This window comes from Pangasianodon hypophthalmus, chromosome 12, assembly GCF_027358585.1.
Source record: "Pangasianodon hypophthalmus isolate fPanHyp1 chromosome 12, fPanHyp1.pri, whole genome shotgun sequence".
NCBI classification, from domain to species: Eukaryota; Metazoa; Chordata; class Actinopteri; order Siluriformes; family Pangasiidae; genus Pangasianodon; species Pangasianodon hypophthalmus.
In genome coordinates, this window is record NC_069721.1 from 5,915,642 (window position 1) to 5,938,069 (window position 22,428).

At 39.0% G+C, this 22,428-nt stretch overlaps 2 protein-coding genes across 2 annotated transcripts in view; one reads left to right on the forward strand and one right to left on the reverse strand.

The window, feature by feature from the left end:
- Positions 1–1,570: 1,570 nt before the first annotated feature.
- On the reverse strand, positions 1,571–6,440 carry zgc:163073 (uncharacterized protein LOC100037358 homolog). Its single transcript, XM_026915383.3, has 7 exons — positions 6,186–6,440; positions 5,243–5,270; positions 4,961–5,104; positions 3,000–3,173; positions 2,226–2,303; positions 2,071–2,112; positions 1,571–1,834 (listed from the first exon to the last, which is right to left on the reverse strand). Exons 1-6 carry the CDS (start codon positions 6,360–6,362, stop codon positions 2,084–2,086), a joined length of 630 nt encoding a protein of 209 aa, XP_026771184.1. The 5' UTR covers positions 6,363–6,440; the 3' UTR covers positions 1,571–1,834; positions 2,071–2,083.
- Positions 6,441–18,290: 11,850 nt separating this feature from the next.
- scn4aa (sodium channel, voltage-gated, type IV, alpha, a) overlaps positions 18,291–22,428 on the forward strand; it is a 39,584-nt gene continuing 35,446 nt past the window's right edge. Inside the window, exon 1 of the mRNA XM_026915142.3 lies at positions 18,291–18,442. The gene's annotated coding sequence lies outside the window, so the exon portion shown is untranslated. The remainder of the gene's footprint in view (positions 18,443–22,428) is intronic.

Here is a 22,428-nt window from a genome sequence, read left to right on the forward strand (position 1 = left end):
TTGCTTTCCCACTAAACCCCTTTTAAATTTGGATAAAGAGGCAAAGATATTGAGCTGCCTATATGATATGCTTTCAGAGGCGTGGAATCTAACCAGGAACTGTATGTAGTTTGCTTATGTACAGATTAAGATCAGTGGATCGTACTCATTTGTACATGTGTTGTGTACAATTACCATAAATCCAGAGTTACATTCACACAACATCTGTTGTTGTGTTTTTAAAAAGTGCCAAGCCAGGAACAGTGTAAAGATTTTTTCCAGTAGAGTCAGGCTTTAGAGTTTGCCTGGCTGGTGAAAGAGTTTTATCCTCACTTTTCCTTTTCCTGGGACTGCCTCCTCTTGTAACTGTCAGAAGTGTACAGAGAGCTACTGCAGTCATATCTACTGCAATCATACTGTCAGAGCTGCATCCATCTCCCATGAGGAATGATGTTGCTCTCAAATATCTTTTTCTTTATTTTTAAATTTACATTTTATTTGGCAGATACTTTTATCCAATGATACTTACAAGTGAGGAAGAGTCCAATTCAAGCAGAGTGCTGAGCAGTTGAGGGTGTAAGAGCCTCGCTCAAGAGCTCTACAATGGCTATCTGAAAATCCTCATACCTTTTAGCTCTTAAATAATATCTTAGCTACACCTAACCACTTTCCTTCTCCTTCTGCCGAGCTACACTCCTGAGCTGCCGGTGATCCAGACCTCCCCCCCTTCACTCTGGACCTGTCCACCGGCAATGCTTCATACTGCCACGAAAACGCTTCAGCTGTTTTCCATGGACTACACCAACACACATTGTGCTCACACACACGCACACTACAGTGTAAACCCATATGAGGATGGGTTCTCTGTTGAGCCTGGTTCCTCTCAAGGTTTCTTCCTATCACCATCTCAGGGAGTTTTTCCTTGCCACCGTCGCCCTGCTTGCTCATCAGAGACGGCACACACACACACTTCACTTTACTTTTGTTTGTGTAAAGCTGCTTTGAGACAATGACCTTTGTAAAAAGCGCTATACAAATAAAAATGAATTGAATTGAATTGAATCTACTGTGTTGTTACACTGTGTAGATGTACTCTTAGAGATTACAGCTCAAATTTTTCCATGTACAATTTGTCTATCTGTTCATCAGTGTCAGTTTCTGACCTCAGGTCTGCTGTTGGCTGGATATTTGAGGTTGGTTGATTGTTTCTTAACCCAGCAGTGACACTGAGGTGTTTAAAAACTCCCAACAATGCTATTTAACCTGCTACACTGGTACCTGTATCACCCACTCTATCATGTCAGTGACACTGTTGTGCTGAGAATGGGCCACTGCCGAAATATCTGGACATGGGTGTCCTTGTCCATTGATACAAATTATGTACAAAATAGGAATCTAAACACCTGACAACTCAATGTATATGCTGGGCTGTTATAAGCATTCCATGTTTCTAGGTCCTTTCTGGTTTGTTTGTCTGCAACTTGTCTGCATTTCTTGCCTGATAGACACACCAGCATAGTCACACCTTTGAACCAGTTCTTAAATTGTTCTCCCTTTGCTGAAAAGGAAAAGAAAAATGCCAAAACAGTAGTAATAGTTTAAACCATATTTTTAATCTCATTTAAACTGACAGCATTTTCTACAACTCTGTTATAACCATTAAATTTTAAGGCACCTGATGCAGGGCTGATTAATTTGCAGGACCTTTGAATCAGCACACGTCCGTGATGAATGATACACTTTACACTTGATGTCTTCCTCAGGCAGCTACTTCAGTTCAGAATTTCAGGAGTGTAGACAGCAATAGAGTTAGCTGACAAAATTGTGTATAAGATTATGTGATGGTCCATACAACCTAAATAGGATTGAATAAATAGTTATAGTATATCACTTCAGAGCATGCAATGGCTGTTACACTTACTAAATTATGTGTATTCATTTGACACTTTTATCCAGAGCACCCTAAAAGTAAGGCAGAATTCAATTCAAACATCTAGCTGATCAGCTGAAGGTAAAAAGGATGTTTTCTGCTCTGTAAAAATGGGCCTTCGAATAAGCATTAGATTTTTTATTTTATTTTATTTTTTTTACCTGAGTCGGTCATTCATTCTGCCATGATGTGTTTCACAAAAGCTAGGAAAGAAAATGAAAATGCATTAAAAAAACAAAAAAACAAAAACAAACCTACTGCTTGGTGAGAAAACAGTTTCCACTGATGACATTTGAACTACTAAGCATTAGACTACCTTCATAGCTGATGAAGCCATTCAAGTCTTCTTGTCCTGTAAGAATGCGATCCACTTCACTCACAGTTAACCTTTCACCTGGCACAGGAAATTACAGTGTAAAGAAGCAGTATATATAATGTACAGTATACATGTAATGTATGGTGGTATGTTTTGCACCTGGATGGCTATTACAGTAGGGGCCAAAGTATGAGTCCACTACCAAGAATGTTTATTATTATTTCAACAATTATCCAAAACTAAGGCAATGTTGTGAAATTGCATTTCTTAAGATTTCATAATTCCTGACCAATATGAATGAAAGAACATCTATTGACTGAAAGCAGTAGCATTGCTAACATAAGAAATAGCAGGCAATTTAGATTGACTTTAGATATAGACTGACTTCAATATAGAGTCGACATTGTTTTCACAAAATATATGTATTACCACAGAAATATGGAAAGAAATATATTCTGTAGTATGAGGGAAGCAAACTGTGTTTGAACAGGATATTGAAATAGATATTGTCAATAATTTTATTTATCAAACAAATTGGATTTCATCTGTTTTTAACATTGTTTTCTTAATAATAAATATAATAAATATACTCTTCTTAATAAGTATAAGCTGAGTAATTAATATAACTAATATTTGCTTTTGATGAATGACCTTTGGATCATTTTGTAACAGTGCAAAAAATATATACTTGACATTGGCAAATCTATGATAGTGTAACTTCTATGATACAACAGGATTAGTGTTCTATAGATGTTGCATGGCAGAGTTCAGTACCGAGTGTGAGAAGTATTTGGCGGAGTTCAGCACACATGATTGTGCCATTGCCTTCCTTGTCAAGGACGCGTAGTGCCTCCACAAAGTCCTCATATTTGCCTTTTTTCGAAGTCTTTAAAATTTGCTGGAACATGGGCAGGAATGTCTCAAAGTCGACTAACTTGGAGTCAAGCTCTGTAACACAGGAACACCAAAGTGAGAAGCAAAATCGAACTGAGTTTGGAGAGTTTTGTACAGCAAAATCACAGATTTTGATCACATCAGATTTTTTAGTTACAAACAAGATGATCACATAAAACTGTCTCATCTAGAGCCTTCATGCTGCTTTTATAGCCCCAACATTGAAATGCCAAAACTGAAAAGAGCATTTAAAGGGTAGAGGCATTGTTGTAACAGTAAGGACTTCTTTAAAGGCTATGAGGTGTTTTCCATTTCAATTTACACTACATTCCCAGCTTCCTAAATCTTTGGATAATTTATTTATTTATTTTTTTGTAGATTTGATATTCATCTAGGTCTTACAGAAAGAAAATTCTGTTAAATTAGTATTCACAATAGCACAGAAAATTGTATTTTATATTAAAAAAATACAGTGTTGTATTCAATTCATGGAAGCTAAAGCTCAAATTGTACAGCAAAGCACAACAGCTGTGTGTGTGTGTGTGTGTGTGTGTGTGTGTGTATTCAAGGCAACACAAAACATAACACTTTTACTTATAAAATTCCTTATGCTAGTGATTGTATTTTTATTTTTAGTGACTGCATACAATAAACTCTGCTCATGCCCTTTAATATTTTAATGTTGATGGTTGTGGCTCTAGTACCTTTAACTCCTTAACTGTGTAATGGTGCTATGTTTAAATGAAGCATGTGGCTTAGTGTGGTGTTTAAAGTGATGTTAAGAGCCAGCCTGTGCATATATGACATACCAAAACACTTCACTCATATCTTAGGAAACAGTTCCATTCATTTTTACTTGTATAGCACTTTTAACAATAGACATTGGCATGACAGATTAAAGTGAATTTATTTGGCAGACACTTTTATCTGTAGTAAATTACAGACTACAAACTCTGAATTTAAACTCACAGCTTTCCAATTATGAGCATAGAATCACAACTACTGAACGACCATTGACAGACATGTGCTAAGGTTCTGATCAGTACTACATAGAAAATATCAGATTCTTAAATACATGGGTAGTTTCATACTTCAGTAGAACCAGATATTTTTTGTTGTCTTTGATGGTGTCTGAAACTACAAACATGCTCTATTTCTGTGCTGTTGTCTCACATTCAGCATCCTTTCTCTTATAGTCGATTGCCTGGTTACCATGATTAATTGTGGTAGTTTTGTCTGCCACTGTCAACCAGCATGTTCAGTTCATTACATCTCACTCGAATAACCCAATGAGCCAGGCTATCTCATGTTTTTAATGCAATACAACTGTAAAATGCATTGACTTCTTAAAATAAAACAATATCACATAAATGATACTTTAAGTTATAAACAATTCTTATGAAAATTGACACACAAAAACCTTTCCTATGCTAGTGGACTCTCCTGTGTGTGTAGCAGCTGTGTGTGCAGAAGATGGAGTGGAAATAAAAGATCAGGTTTTGGATAATAAAGATGGAAAGATGGACAAATATATATTGTAACATTTCACTGAAAGGGTCCATAACAAAAATAGAAACAGTGATAATGAGAAGAGGAAGGACCATTTACTGGGAAGGGATGTTTAGAGTTTGCCAGCATTTTGACCTTTTATTAAGAGTGATATATTCAGCTAGCTTGACATACTATCTTATGAAAATTGACACACAATACCCACCCAACCCCCAACCCCCACCCCCCCGAGGAGTAACTTTGACTTGACAGTACGTAAAGGAAAATGTTTTATTGCCTCATGGTCTCTTCAGGTTTCATTTATTTACTTGCTTTATTAATTTTGAACTTACCCTCAGGCTTTGATGTCCCCAGCACTTTAAAGATGTCTGCATTGGTAGGGTTCAGACCCAAAGCCCTCATCACATCTCCACACTGACCAAGTGTGATTTCACCCTTGGCTGACTTAGTGAACAGTGAGAAGGTATCTCGGATGTCTGCAGGGGTGTAGCACAAGAAAAAGTCCACTATGTATAATCTATGGCTTCATATCAAGATCTCAACTAAGTGTATCTTACATAAATTAATTACAAATTCATTAATAAGAGCAGACATCTTTACACACATTTGTTTACCTTCAATTTGCTCAGAGCTGAAGTCATTCTGCAAACAAGGAGTGAGACTCATGTTACAAGCCAGCTTCTTCCACAAATGGGTTTAGTGACAGGCAAACTAAAAATCTCCATCACTCATCTCATAATTATCCTGATATACAATATCAACACATACCATATATGTTCTCAGTATTTAGTGAGATTGACCATCATCTGTGATCCAAAGTGGGCATTATATTGCAGATGTTGGTTTTCTAGGAAGGTCATAGTGTGGCACCTGTTGGGTCACACATTCCCCACTCTGGCACTAACACTAACATTCCCTCATTGTGCTTAATATTTTGGATGCCATGCCAGCTACCCCTGGGATTATATGGGCTAAATTGAGAACAATGAGCTACAAATACCAAATGGCAGACCTGATGTAGTAGGAATACACTCCACACATATGCTAAGTGAGATCGACCATCATTCATGCCTACATACTCCAGTAATTGAGTGCCACATAGAGTGCATGCTCAGGCAACCACTATTACCTTTGGAAAGTTAAGAGCATCTCGACAGCCAGAATTTAAAGGCTGAACCTGAACCTGTGATATTGTGTGGCATAACATCTAAATAACTCTGAATAATACTTTTATCGTAATAGATTTTCGAATAGAATTAAGTCTAGCCAGTCCACCTAGCGGCATTTTTTTTGACATTACATAGTCAGATGTAGACTGTAGCATGAATGAATGAAAAAAAGTAGTGCAAGGAGAACATTTTATATCAAAAGTATATAATAAAATGTCACTCAAGATCACCTCAGGCTAAATTTATATAACTGATACACGAGTGTTACTACATGATAATCTAAAACATATGGTTAAATATTATGTTTTTTAACATTAGAACAATTTTGTTTTGGCTATTTAAAAAGTAGATTTTCTTAATTCAGATGCACAGCAGTTGATGAACTCACCATGGCAACAAGATCAGATTTTTGTACCAGCTTTGGTGCTGCAGCAGCATTTAATGGAGCTGTATTAGGTGCCGGAGAAGGAGCTTTATCTGTAGCTGGTCCTGGTGTAGAACCGGTCTGTGGCACTGGAGAAGAGGTCTTGGATGGTGCCTTTATGTGCTCCTTTTTTGTAGCCATGGTTATTTGATTACCAGAGATGAAGCAAGCAGGAACATAGAAGGTCTAAGTGATTAGCGTTTATATACCCTAGCATCTCCTTCTCTCACAACTATGGCAAATGGCCAAAGGCCTGCAATATTGCACACAGTTCTAAAACAGGAAAGAACAGGGGATCCCCATGGGCATCCTAAACTTTGCAGGAGTCCCCATCACCTCCCTCACCAGATTGTTATCTCTAAGTGTATTTTTGAACTTTAAAAAAAAGAAACAGGACAAGAGAAGAAAAGACCATTAACAGGTAAGGAATGCTTGAAGATGCTTTTAATAGGCACTTTTTATCTCCCACTCATAGTAAACCACCCCCATCTCCCAAAAGCTAAAACCTTTAATATCAGGTGGACTGGATTTTGCCAGCATTTTGACCTTTTACTGAAAGTGATATATTGCTGGCATGACATGTCATAAGGAATATTATGTTCCTTCTCATTCTCTCATACATCTCATATTGAACTGTAGACCATCACAGATTTTTATCATTTTTGATCATTTTTATTGCACAGATCATTTTTATTGCTTAAAGTCTAATCCAAAGAATGTTTAGGACTCAGAGGCCATACATAGTGTACTTATAAATGTAAGGGTTAAACAAGAATTGCAAAGTGACACAAAAATAGGATCACACTTGTGCACACACAAATTAAAATACAAATCATTGTCATTGCTTATACTGACCTTGGTATTGCTGTATTTGCCTACATCTAACATCTACCTTAACCGTTCTAAGAAAAACTAGTGTTTTTTTTTTTTTTTTTTGCTGTTTCAGGGAAAATCAGGTAAAAGGTTCATGTTCTTTCTTTTTCATTATCTAGAAAAAGAGTAAACTAGAGTTCAGAATATGCGATCCTCCCCAAATAACCATAACACATATGTGAGTGAAGAAAAGTATGCATTCTAGCAGAGGAACTCGATCTGTGAGAAGCTATCCTAGCCATGCCATTTTTCCCAGGAGTGTGGACAGTATGTGTTCTATATAGCATGCATGTTGCAGAGTTATGCATGACCTTTTGGTAAAATAGAGGGGAGATGTCTGGTGTACAGGTCTCTCCCTTATTCCTGATGTACTCATGAATTTGAATTATGGGACAACTACTAATTTCCATCAGGCTTCAGTTATACAAAACCTAAATTTACCAAATAAGATCAATTAACCAATAAGATGTGAAGAGATTGAAAGAGTTGTGCTGATAATTGTTTAAACAATATATTGCAATATTAAACAGATGTTATACTGTTTTGAATTTTCAGAATTGCATTACTAGCAGTAGGTCATGGATTGTCCTACTTGAGAGGCAACATAAGGACAGCTCTAGTCTAATGTTGCTCAGCAGCAAGTAGCTCAGCAGACAGAGCTCTCACGCATGAAAAGGCTTGCTTTAAAGGGGTACATTAATGTCATCTACATCTCACTGCAACTGGTCAATTAAGAGAACCTACTGGCATGTTCTAGGGAGGGGGAGGAAAACAGGAGAACCCAAAGCAACCCCACACAGATATGGGGAGAACATGCAAAACTCTGCACAGACATTTACCCAAGTTTGAACTGGAGACTGTGGAGCTTTAAGGCTGCAATGCTACCCACTGCACTGCTATGTCATCCTGTAAACATTTTATTTAATTACCAATTCTCAAATAAAAATATTTATACGTAACCTTTTCACGTTCTTGCTAAAAACCTGCAGTCTGTTACCTAGGTTAAGGAAAAAGTTGAAAAAACAAAACAAAACAAGAAAATACTGTTCCAGCTTGATTAACATCACTGCATGGCCTTTAATTTAAGCAATAAACTTATATAGGTGATGTTTCATCACATTGCACTATGCAGTAATATATATATATATATATATATAAACACCGATCAGCCATAACATTAAAACCACTGACAGGTGAAGTGAATAACATTGATATCTTGTTACTATCACACCTGTCAAGGGGTGGGATATATTAGGCAGCAAATGAACAGTCAGTTCTCGAAGTTGATGTGTTGGAAGCAGGAAAAATGGGCAAGATGTGGATCTGAGTAACTTTGACAAGGGCCAAATTGTGATGGCTAGATGACAGGATAAGAGCATCTCCAAAATGGCAGATCTTATGCGGTGTTCCTGGTATGCAGTGGTTAGTATATACCAAAAGTGGTCCAAGGAAGGACAATTGGTGAACCGGTGACAGGGTCATGGGTGCCCAAGGCTCATTGATGCATGTTGGGAGCGAAGGCTAAGCCTGTCTCGTCCGGTCCCACAGAAGAGCTCCTGTAGCAGAAATTGCTGAAAAAGTTATGGCTGGCTGTGATAGAAAGGTCAAGTCAAGTCAAGTCATTTTACCCATATACAGCTAGTTAGTACACATTGAAACGAAACAACTTTCCTCCAGGACCATGGTGCTACATAAAACAACACAGAACTACAAGAGACTCCACATTACTACATAAAGTGCACATGTAAACATGTGCAAACAGCACAAGTGGTGTTGGAGATGCTGTTCCTGATCCGGACTGACTAACTGAGGTCTCCCAGTCAGGAAGTCCAGGATCCAGTTGCAGAGGGAGGTGTTCAGGCCCAGCGATTGTGTTAAATGCTGAACTGAAGTCTGTGAACAGCATTCGAACATATGTGTCTTTTTTGTCCAGGTGGGTGAGGGCCATATGGAGGGTGGTGGTGGTGGCGTCATCTGTTAAGCGGTTGGGGCGAGACGTCCAGTGAGCGGTCAGCAGGGTCTTGATGTGCCTCATGACGAGCCTCTAGATGCACTTTATGATGATGGGTGTGAGTGCAACGGGACGGTAGGCAGGACACTGAAGACTTCTTCGGCACAGGGACGATGGTGGTGGTTGAAGCATGTTGGAATGACGGCGCTGCTCAGGGAGGTGTTGAAGATGTCAGTGAAAACATCCACCAGCTGGTCTGCACATCCTCTGACCACTCTGCCAGGAATGTTGTCTGGTCCAGGAGCCTTCCGTGGGTTAACTCTGTGTAGAGTTTTCCTCACATCAGCTGTGGTTAGACAAAGCAGCGGGTTGTTGGGAGGAGGGGTGGTCTTCCTTGCAGTCATGTCATTCTGTGCCTCAAACCGAGCATAGAAGTTGCTCAGCGCATCTGGACGGGAAGCATCACTGTCACAGGCAGGCAATGTTGTCTACCCATGCTCCCCTCTGTCCATCACCAAAAGTGCCTACAATGGGCACGTGAGCATCAGACAATGGAGCAATGGAAGAAGGTGGACTGGTCTGAAGAATCATGTTTTTTTTTTCAACATATGGACGGCTGGGTGCATGTGCATTGCTTACTTGTGGAGGAGATGGAACCAGGATGCACTGGCAGAGGCAGTGTGATGCTCTGGGCAATGTTTTGCTTGGAAACATTGGGTCCTGGCATTCATGTGGATGTTACTTTGACACATACCACCTACCTAAACATTGTTGCAGACCAAGTACACCTCTTCATGGCAGTGGTATTCCCTAATGGGAGTGGCCTCTTTCAGCAGCATAATGCACCCTGCCGCACTGCAAAAATTGTTCCGAATTGGTTTGAGGAACATGACAAAGACTTGGCCTCCAAATTCCCTAGATCTCAATCTGATCGAGCATCTGTGGGGTATGCTGGACAAACAAGTCTAATCCATGGAGGCTCCACCTCACAACTTACAGGACTTAAGGGATCTGCTGCTAACGTCTTGGTGCCAGATACCACAGCACACCTTCAGAAGTCTTGTGGAGTCCATGCCTTGACTGGTCAGAGGGGGCTCAGCGGCACAGTGGAATTGTGGAAACAAATAAAAAAATAAGGGTCAATTGCTGACTTCAGTGGGTCAAATCCCCTTAAAGGTGTATTATGCCAGTATATGTGGTAGTCTGAACCTCACTATCCGTATTATTTTTTTATTTTATTGCTTCCTGGTTTAGGATTGAGTAAAACCTGGGCATACTTGCTTAAATTTTTCCCATAAATTTTAAAATAAAAAAGCTAATCAGGCAACTGCTGTCATCTACTAAACAAAATGACCAATCAGTGGTCTCACATCATTTTTTTTTTCTTAGCCAGCAAATGACCATCAGGGTAGCAAATAAATATTCTCTTCTTAGACACAGAGATGATCTCATTTAGACAGCTTGCTATGCAAAGTCATTCAACATACATTTTGTTAAATTTAAGTTTGGAATATATTTATTTTTTATATATCCAAGGTTCTTGTGTTATAAATATAACATTAAGATATGGAAACATGTCATGGTTCACATTCTGCTATGCGCTTTTTAGCCGGTTTGCTCGGCTAAATATGATGCAGGTTATTGGAAGGAGCTGTGGAGCTCTTTAGGAAAGTTTTGCTTGTATGATGAAGAATGTACAACTTGTTAGAGGCCAGGATATCTGTGGGTTTGACTGCTAACTTCACTTTTTTCCATTTGTCCACTTCACTTTTAGGCCATCTACTCGCCATACTCAGGACCACAGCTAGGATCCATCCACCTTGATAACGAATACTACGCAGCAATGTGCCTATTCATATAGTTTACATTGTTGGACTCTCCCTCATTTTGCATTGTTTTTTTGATTTGGTACTTGTTAATGCTGAGTGTGTGCATGCATCAAAGAAACCACACACAAATGCACATAAAAGGCCAACTAATATAAACGACCTTGATTGTATCTGTGTTGGGGGTGTGAAGACTTTCAATAAAACCACCTCATTTGTAATGATCTTAGTCAAGTGTTCTGACTGGACCCCATGTGGAGGTTGCCTCTGGACAATACTAGCAAACTTTTAAATTCTCTAAATTCATTACATGGTCCTTTGAGCCAGATGCAGAAAGTTCTACAGCTCATATGATGTCTGATACAGAAGATGAGTTCTCTGATAGGCCAGTTCACTCCCACTGAGCAATTTGACCACCAAGGTACCTTTACAGACTGATCATGAACCCAAGTGCAGTCAGCCACCCACAACACAACAAAAGCAACAGATCACTTTCCACACAGCATCGCAATACAAAGCCTCATCCTCCTCCAGAGCTAGCTCACCAATTTCACAGCAGAGAGGGACATCAACAGGATCCACACCATCTTGAGTAGCCACTGAAATTGACAGCTGGAGAGGGTAACTTGCAATATATGATGGGCATATTGAATAGAATAGGATAGTATAGAAAGGATGGGACCATTGACTAGCCAGCACAATGCCTTATCTGTAGGTAGCCATCATAGCCTGAATGTAGGTCGCTTCCCATACTCATGTATCCATCAGCCTCCTGCTTCACCCGACAGCCTCCCCTCTGGCTTGCCTAGAAGCAGTCACCATCTTTCATGTAGCTGTTTTGAACTCTGGTGCGGATCCTATGTTTCACGGCGGCTAGCTAAGTTGCTTCATGACCTAATAGCCAGTTTCAAGAGATGTGAGAGATATGTGAGTCCCATTGGAACCCCAATTACTCTTCTTGACCTTGCAGCATGGCTGGAATATGTTACATATTGAATACTCGTGAAAAGCCCAAGAGATCCTTCCCATTCTGTAACACAACATTCTGTTCTCACAAAGGAGCAGATCAAGTGGTAGATCAGATCCTATCAGAGGTGTTGGAAATGTGGAAAGGAACACCCACCAGCCTAGTGCATGCTGAAAGCCAGGTGCAACAAATGTGAGAAGCACCATCTAGGGTCAACACCGGCAGCAGTGAAAAAGCAGGTACCAGAGTGAAAAACACTACTACAGACCTACAGTCAGGTATTATTGAACATGAGCTGAGTCATCTTACTAAATGGTGATAACTCACTTGACACTTACAATCAACCAAAAAAGACCTTCAACATCCATAGAGCATTCACTGCCCAAGAGCTTGGTCTGGGTCCACATATTTACCCAGTTGCAGCATCTAATTACTCCAACTGAGCCAGTTCATTTGGGCCCCCTGGAGGACCAACTGCAATCATGACTCAGCAGGAATGGTCACTTCAAGGCCCCTCCAAATGTCTGAAGCAGAGTGTTTCTTCTCAGCAGTGTCTCTTGACAGCAATCATTCCCTCTGCCTCTGAGCTATTCAGTAATGTAGACAAACTTTGGCAGCTTGCCTTACAGAAGTGACACTTTGCCATACAGAAGTGAAAAGCTGGTAACTCAGCCAAGACAGGATACAGAGGCCATTTGGGCTCATAATGAAAATAATTGTTTTCAACTGCTTATTCTATTACTAAGAGCACCAACTTGAATTAATTAAAAGCTGAACTGGATGTTCTACAATAAGCCCAGAACGAAAGCTTTCCAGATGAGATTGCCCAATTACAGGCAAGCAGAGCAGTCTCTACAAGCAGCCAACTAGCCACACTGGCCCCAGAATATGGTGCCAACACCCAGCTTATTCATGTCAGAGGCTGTAATTGGAAGTTTAAGCATCTAAGCCAGAAGGTCACCCAACTGTGCTGGACCCAGCACATCAGATCACCAAAGTGCTCATTAAACTCTGTGACAACCAACTCCATCACCCTGGTCTGGAGAGGGCATTTGCAGAGATCAGAAGCCATTTCTGGCTCCTTAGAGGCAGAGAAGCAAAGATGTCTATGCTGACCTCCTTTCCATTATGGATTCAGACACCTTCATGATGTCTGTTTTGTGGCTCAAAAAGGAAAGCCACATGAAATCCTATGTGATTGAGGAATTTCAAGGGTGGTGACAATACACTGCAAGTGGCCTTCCATGTCTCCTGCCATCTCTGAAAAACCAGCTTATTGTTCAAAAAATTGACTTCTGCTTTAATCCACCTAGTGCCCCCCACTTTGTTGGCTCATGGGAAAGGGAGATACACTCAATCAAGACAGCCCTGTAATCTGTCATCAGAGGACAGACCGTTGCTGCAGAAGGACAATTTTGGTTCAGATCTAAGGCATACTTAACTCCAAGCCTCTTGGGTATGCATTCTCCAATGGTTCAGACCCAGACCCAATCACTCCAAAGACCCTCTTGTGGGGTGGTCTGAATAATCTCTACCACAAATGGTATATCCTGAGAGCTACTGAGTTGAAAGAGGCGGAGGCACAGCCAATACCTGTCTTCATCCTTCATTACTTACCATCACTGCAGAATTACCATCATTGCAGAAATGGTTGAAGGAGAATAAGTGGTGATGATCCTAGACCCTCAGGGCCCAGTGGCCCTCAGGCTCATCAGAACAGTCACCCAGGAGCAGACAGAAGAGTCAGGACTGCTAAAGTCCTGGTCAGAGGATCACAGAGTATGTGAGCTAAGCAGAGTGGTGTGACACTTTATGTGTGTGCCCTCCACTCAGTTGCTCATGGCCCAAGCAAATGTTTCACTTATGTACCACTCACACTCACAGGTAAAACAAAGTTTACTCAAACTTTTATAAACCACTGTTTATTTCCAGTTTCTCAAACCAGCATATCACAAAGTGCATTCTGGGCAAGCGGTGCTGAACAGTCTGAGTGAGCAGAGCAGAATCTTAAGAAAGGTGCTCTCCGCTCCAGTGGAATTATCAGTGCTCCGCTTCCCACTCTGCTCCACTCACATGCTCTGGCATGTATCTCCGCCCAGTGGCAAGATTAATTAGACTCCCTACAGTCTCCAAGGACAACAAATAGATGGCCTTTTAGAAACGAGTCTGTACAATAGATTTGTGGGCAGCTGTACAAAAGGTCAACATATCTTTGTGTTTGACTGCTGACTTCATTTTGTTCTATTTGTCTGCTACAGGTTTTTGAGCAGACAACAAGGTCACTACCTACTGGCCATACTCAGGACCTCAGTTAGGACCATTTGACCCTGATAACTAATACTATGCAGCAATATGCCAAATGATATAGTGTTACTTTGTTGGACTCTCCTTCACTCATGCATTGTTTGATTGATTTGGCGCTTGGTAATGCTGACTGTGTCAATTGGTATAAAAAAAAAAAAGGTCAATTAATATGAAAAATGCTTGACTGGCACGTGGTAATGCTGACTGTGTCAATTAGTATAAAAAAAAGGTCAATTAATATGAAAAAAGCTTGACTGTGTGTGGGTGTGAAAAAAACAATTACACCCATATGTGCTTGTTGAACATCCCGTTATATATTTAGTCCCACTTTGCTTTTATAATAACCTCCACTCTTCTAGGTAGGCTTTCCACTCAGTTTTGTAGCATGGCCTTGGGGATTTGTGCAAAGAAGCTGAAAGAAGCTGTGGTATAAGCCTGGCACAATAAAGTATCACAAAAGAAGAATGTAACAGTTTGGTGATGTCAGTAGGTCCCTGACTTGATGCAGTTATTGCAAGCAAGGGATATTCAACCAAATATTAAGTGTTATTTACTTTGATTTTCTTTAAGACAATCTCTTCCAGTACTTTTACTCACCTAAAAATCCAGTGGTCTGCCACCAAAGGTGCCATGTTCTAAGTTGTTTAATACATCTAGATTTAAATATTAGGAAATGGAAGTTGAAATTTTGATCTATTGTTTCATATTCATGTTTTGATCTCAAACCCAAATATCTTCAGTGTATAGCAAAAACAAAAGAATTGGCCTTGCCATTCCAATACTTTTTTAGGGGACTGTATATAGGGCAAGGTTGACTCAGACAGGTGGAGCTGATGGCCACTGATTATGATTAAAACAGTGCTCTCTGCCTCCCTCTAGTGATGCCACTATGTCAAGTCAGCTGTCTACTAACACCACAATCCATTACAAAACAGCAGACTCTCATGCCTATCTGGAGTTCTATTTGGAATTCTTCACATCACCATGAAATATGCAATTATTTTTACAGCTGTCAGTTCCCCAAGAACGTAATAGACTGTGCCATGGCCCGTGTTAACACTAATGATTGAACAGATGGACTTACCTCTACAAATTCCACTTCAAAGACAGAGAGAATTCCTTTGGTTCCTTTTCCTTGGCTCATTTATCTTCCCACTAAATTCCAAACCCAATAAAATGATGACAGAAATTACATTAAAAAATTATAAAATCCTCTAGGAAAATCCTGAGACAACTTTTGTCCTGTCTGTAGGAACCTTTACTCATCTCTTACAGACGGGACAAAAAATGTTTGTCAAGAGTGAATTAAATGATTAGCCTAATATAATCTGTGACACTCTTGCATGCAACCATTCTAGATATTGTATCACAAGGCAGTGGTGGCTGAACGGAATTGAAGGTTGGAGGTTCAAGCCCCAGTGCTGCCAAGCTGCCACTCTTGGGCCCTTGAGCAAGGCCCTTAACCCTCTCTCCTCCAGGGGCACTGTATCATCTCTGACCCCAGCTTCCTAACAAGCTGGGATATGTGAAGAAAAGAATTTCACTGTGCTGTAATGTATATGTGTCAAATAAAGGCTGCTTCTTCACCAGAGGAGTTCTTAAAATTATCTTCCCTGTAAATGATGTAATGAGCTATTCACTGGAGAAACCAAGAGATGACTGGCCAATAGTTTTGTCGAGCACATACATACCATCAGAATGAAGTGGCAAGACACTTCAACAGTGATGGACATAACATTAATGACATCTCTGTGTGCATCACCAGATGTTGTCATGGGGGCAACAAAGTGAGAAAATGTAAGGCGAAGGAGGTCATTTACAATCTCGGACTTTAGATCCCTATGGAATGAATGTCATGTTTTGAATATAACTATTATTCACCGCACTTTGTTAATCAATAAAATTTATAACCAAGTCTGTTCAAACCTGACATAGTATTTCCTGTATCACTTAAATGCAAGTAAATGCAAGTTTTCTCAAAGGTTAATTGATAAAAAAAAAAAAAAATTATGTGACTCAAATGCTCATATACACTCACCTTACACTTTATTAGGAACACTTGTACACCTGGACGTTCATGTAGTAATCTAATCGCGTGGCAGCAAAAAAATCATGCAAATATGATATTAGGGAAAAAATATCACCTGGTCTTTTTCCCGTCTTCAGCTGTCCAGTGTAGGTGAGTCTGTGCCCATGATAGCCTCAGATTGCTGTTCTCGGCTGACAGGAGTGGAACCTGATTTGTTCTTCTGCCGTTGTAGACCATCCACCTCAAGGTTCGATGTTTTGTGCATGCTGAGATGCTTTTCTGCTCACCACGGTTGTAACGAGTGATTATATAATTATATATCCCTCCCGGGATGTTAAACCAATCTGGACATTTTCCTCTGACCTCTCTTATCTACAAGGCATTTCCACCCACAGAACTGTTGCTCATTCTATGTTTGTCTGTTTTTTTTTGCACCATTCTGTGTAAACTCTAGAGACTTTTGTGTGTGAGATTAGCAGTTTCTGAAATACTCAAACTAGTCCTTCTGGTATGAACATCCATGCCACGATCAAAGTCACAGAGATCACACTTTTCCCCCATTCTGGTGTTTGATGTGAACATTACCCGAAGCTCTTGACCTGTATCTGCATTTTTTTTATTTTTTTTTTGCATTGTGCTGCAGCCACATGACTAGCTGACTAGATAACTGTATGACTGTGCAGGTGTACAGGTGGCTCTAACAAAGTGGATGGTGAGTGTCAGTAGGACCTGGCCCATGAAGAGCTTGATGAAAAAAAGGACATTGTAATTTTGAGGGCTGTTAGGCATTGCGCCATGTTTTCTGGTACCAAAAGATGGCGCTGCTGGTGTAGTTTATGTGACATAAAGCTCTGAATTATTGCATGAGTTAAGACCACATGCTGATAACCCACACCTTTGAACGTCAATACTTTATTTAAATAAAAAAGACAGAGAAAGAGAAAGAGAAAGAGAAGGGGGGGGGGATTACACCTAGGTTTGTCATTTTAGCTGAGAATTAATTTATCTATCTGCATCAAGCATCATTGTATACAATTTTCTAAAATAGAGCCTACAGTAACAGTATAGTAAAGTTACAGTAAAGTTTTTAAATGCCATTATGCTGAATAACTAGGCCTAAATTATGAAGAATTGCGCGTGTATAGTGTTAGACCTGTGGAAGCTCGGGATTACCTTTTTATTTAACTGCGGTTTGGTACAGTGTTGCATATCAAAAATAATGAATGTCAACTCAGTAATTAAAGATTAAAGACTCGAGTAATTACTACTTGATCATGCTTAAATTCTAGTAATTTCATAACATTTTATTTATTATTTTTAGAGACAGCAGCGCATTACACGGCTAGAACACGCACGAAGACGATTAGTCACCTGCACACACAAGGGCCTGGACACAGCGCGTGAGCCTCGCTCTCTTAAAGTCAAAATTTTAATGGCACTGAGCAACTGAGGTGTGACTCCTGCGCACGTGCGTTATGAAGGCGCGTGAAGGACTGTTACTAGTTATACAGAGCTAAACACCTACTCAAACAAGTACAGCAAACAAATACTACTCAAACAAGTACAGCAAACAAATACTACTCAAACAAGTACAGCAAATAAATACGACTCAAACAAGTACAGCAAACAAATACTACTCAAACAAGTACAGCAAACAAATACTACTCAAACAAGTACAGCAAACAAATACTACTCAGACAAGTACAGCAAACAAATACTACTCAAACAAGTACAACACAAAAATGATAAAAGCTATATATACATGTATACATATACACATACATACATACAAACATATATATATATATATATATATATATATATATATATATATATATATATATATATATTTACCATTAACACTGTGTGTGTGTGTGTGTAATCTGGAAAGACAAATTTGGTTCCAATATTTGCGAGTGATTCTTATGATTCTTATAATCATCAGAGATCTTAAAATAATAATAATACTACTACTACTACTACTACTAATAATAATAAATTATTATTATTATTATTATTATTATTATTATCATCCTTGGTAGTGTCCTGTTTTGCCATATTATTTAGTAAGTGCATGGATTGGGACAGCTCCACTACCTGAGGCGACTCTCAGGTTTCACTCGAGTTGCTCCTGCGTCAGCAGCAGCTGTGAAGGAGATTGCTGTGGCCTCAAGAAGACGACAGTAAAGACTTCAGCTGAGAGCTTTTAAAGAAGACCAAAAGGACTAGTACATTTTAAAGCCCTGTGGAAGTATTAATCAGGTGTGCAAGGTAATGTATCTGCTGTTGACCCACCATTTGTTGCGATGGAAATGGGGACATTACGCCTCATTCTGTTGCCTAGTTAAATATTCATTATTATAAAATTATATAATTTTATATTACTGTGATTATATTTTCTTTCTTTCTTTCTTTCTTTCTTTCTTTCTTCGATGAATCAATCGATATTACTAGAACAGGGCTAAATCAATTTTGCCCCATAACAGAAGAGGTTACATCTTTTTTACCTGGGGCAGTATTCATCTAGATCTTTGTATATTCTTTTGGCATGTACACGTCTGAATTTTTTTCCTTACCTGCCTCTGTTCAGTGAAGTCTAAACATGTACGCATAAGTGTATATTTGTCCCAGAAGGACTACATTTGCTGTGATGGTTTTTAATTACATGCTTGGGAGAGATCCATAAAATGGGATACATTTACTCATTAGAGAGATTAAATTGCTAACACCATCTCTCTGCCTCTTTCTCCTGTAGACACACTCACACACTCATTTATTCTTTGACACCACTTTTGCATATTAGACTAAGGAAGTACACTGTTAAGCCCTGTGTACCAGTTGGTGTGCGTTCTATTGGAGTCCATATCTTTTTCCCATTGCCTGAGGTGGGTTGGTGTTAAAAATAGATTATGCCTTCATTTTAAGGCTTGATTGATGCTGTTTGAAGTGCTCAGTTTTACCCCACCGTTCCTCCACTGTTAATCCACATTTCTCTAGTCAGTGGTGTTGGATGATGGTCTTGTGGCTGCGCTTAAACCCACTCGCCCTCTTATTTTGAATCAGTAACCTGCAAGGCAGGAGCATCTTATTATATAGTCTGACCAACTTGCTGAACAGAGAGGCACTCATGTACTGGACTGGAATTTATTTTCTTATGTACATTATGAATGATTGTCTTTCATTTTATATGTAAGTAATGTGTAAATTTATATAAAGAGAGTGAAATTTATATAAAGAGAGTGTTGTGTCTATTCAGATTGTGTTTGCGTGTTTAAAATACATCTATTACATGGCAATTGTCTTAATTATGTTTAAGCCGAAAGCAGAAGAATATGCTGGATTTCTCTCTAATAGTTAATCAGTGGTAAAGAATGGAATAGAACTGACACCCAGTATATTAAACATATGGATTTGTAAGAATGGAGGTAAGCTTTGCAGTGTGTAATCTCGTTCCTTAGTGTGAGCGTATGTATGTGTGTTAGAGCATTAAGCATCACATGCTCTTGGACACAGAAGGCATTGGTTTTGGGTTTCTTCACAGGGGACACATGTGATCAGTGAGCGAGTCTCTACCTCTTTCTCAGCCTAATGTGGGCAAAGATTGAAATAAGGTTTGAAGACATGGATTTCAACCCAAAATCCACATTCTCAGTTGGCCAAATGGCTTTATACTTTCCATTATGCTCGTATTAATTTCAGCAACAATCATAATAAGCAACAAGGCAACATTAAGGACTTCATAAATAAACATCATAGGCATTCACTGGTGCCTCAGCAGCATATAGAAACTCAGATTAGTTTCTCTTTATAATTTTTTTGAGGCTTATGGGTTTGTGGTCATAGAATATACGAAATAGACACCTAATTTTCCAAAGTACATTACAGAAATCATAATACCATTTGTTGAAAAAAATTGTGAGAACCCTGTCGCTAACAGAAGAGACAATCCATAAAGAAGGATGAGAATTAAGGTGAGAAATCTATCCCAGTTTGCTTACTGTAATTGTTGTAAGCTCGCTATCAAAATCTTACTTTGACTTTCATTAGATTACAGCACTCCAAAAAGCTCTAACTGAAAAAAAGCTGCTCGGGGGAAGTAGAGATACATAAGCTAATGTTAAGATGGGTGATGTGTCCAGCTTATCAGCTGTAAACACTGTGAGCACAGCTTGTAAACACTGAGATCTGGGTAGCGTGAGATAAAAAGTTAGTACAGAGTATTATTCACAGCAATTCAGCTATGTTAAAAACTGGCAAGCAAACAAAAACGCAGTGGGATATTTATTTCAACTTGCTTATGGATAAAGAAGTATGGTGAAAAGTTACAGTACCTTTAGTGTCTATTTCTTTAATAGTACTAATACTATTACAGTTTGTGCTGCATCTATTACTACATATATTAGAATTTATAGAAAGTAGAGTCTTTATTTTTTAATTAAAATTAGATTTCTTTCTGAGAGACATTTAACAGTAATCATAAGACAAGGCTCCTTGCATGTTAAGAGCTTTTTGCTGTTTGTTCAGCACTTAGTTGGTGCCCTGTGCCATCAAAAATTGTATTCTTCATAATTGTGTATTATCTGCCATCTTAATGGCTATGTAACAGTTTCTTTCTCCAGAGGCAGTTTTGCAAAAATATATCTCAATGTATGATACAAGGGAACAGTACCACACATAGTACCATGTATTATTTTTTATATTTTTATCCCAATGTCATGATACATGTGTGAATTCAGTTCTGAGAAGAAAAAATATTTTTTCTTCCATTCCTGTATAAACATCTTGCCCCATTTCATATAGTCTCACTGGTTTTTCTCAGTGGTTGAGCTTTAAAGTGTATGTGGCAAACTGGGTCAAATTTAGATTTTTATACTTTATATACCGCTGCAAGGTGTAAAATCCAAAATGAGATTGCTTTCCCTTCATAGGAAAATGGTGGCTTAGCCAGTGCAAAGTGATTTTGTTGCTCCCCATCTGTGTGTAGTGAACTACTAATTGTGTGGTGGTAGAAGATGGAAGAACTTAGCTAGTTAAATATGTCATGAGTTAACTCACTACCTTGAAAGGATATTCGGAACTTCAATTTTAAAAGTGGAATTTAAAAGTGTAATGTGATGAAGCGTGCCAGCTTTAGAAGGTGTCACTCAGTGTGACTTACACTGCCTAGCATACGGTACATATACACACACACACATACACACACACACACATACACACACACTGCATGGATAAAAATTACTGATTTGTGCATATCATTTTTCATGTGCATGTGAGCAGTAGTTTGAACATTTGAATGTTATTCAAATAACGCCATCAATAATTTGCAAAGTAATTTTGCCTGAAATGCCCATCCCTAGTAGAAACTGTGTAATGTTTCCTTAACGTTACCTAAAATTCTTTTTATATTATATCAGAAATTGCTCGATATGGCAGTTCCACAAAAATGGAGCTATACATCAGAAAAAGGCAGAGCGGTTGCTATGCTTCTATTTATGCTTTTAAAAAACTTTTTTTTTCTGAAGAAACCCTAATTCTATAACTATACAGAATGTCTCCAACTGAACTATTGTTCCGCAATGCAGAACACATGGACAAAATCACAGACCCATGCATGGAACTTGTAGATTAAGGTAAGATTATTTAGGTAAGATTTAGGTAAGCACACATTAAACATTTTCACAAATTTGTTTTTGCACTATCTGGCAGGAATCTAGTCTTGCTTCACTGACTTGTCTTGCTTCACGCACCCAAGTGTGTCTGTATGCTTCTGCACACACACACACACACACACACACATATATACACACAAACACACACACATACACACACTGAGGACTTTCAGTCTCAGACACACTGAGAGGAAACAGAAACGACATCACTCTTACTCTCTATCTCTTGCCAGTTGTTTATGACTTTTACACTACCACTATCAGATTTTCAGTGAGAGGAAATCTGTCCAAGCACAAACCAGCATCCAAAAGAACCTTAGCCCAAGTTTCCACAGTTCTTTTCCAACTGTAATCATTTGGAATTTTTCCTCAATTTAATCACATTTGATTGCTTAAAGCAGTCTTTGCATTCACTGTACCTCTGTGCACTCTGTACTATATACTATTATATACTAAGAGCATGGTAACATTATACTATTATCTAGAATAATTTGTTTTGCTTTGCTGGCCCCCTACAGAGGCTACGAGAAAGTAGATGAGGGAGCAGATTGCTGAAGAGAGCAAATCTGGAGATGTTACCAGGCCACA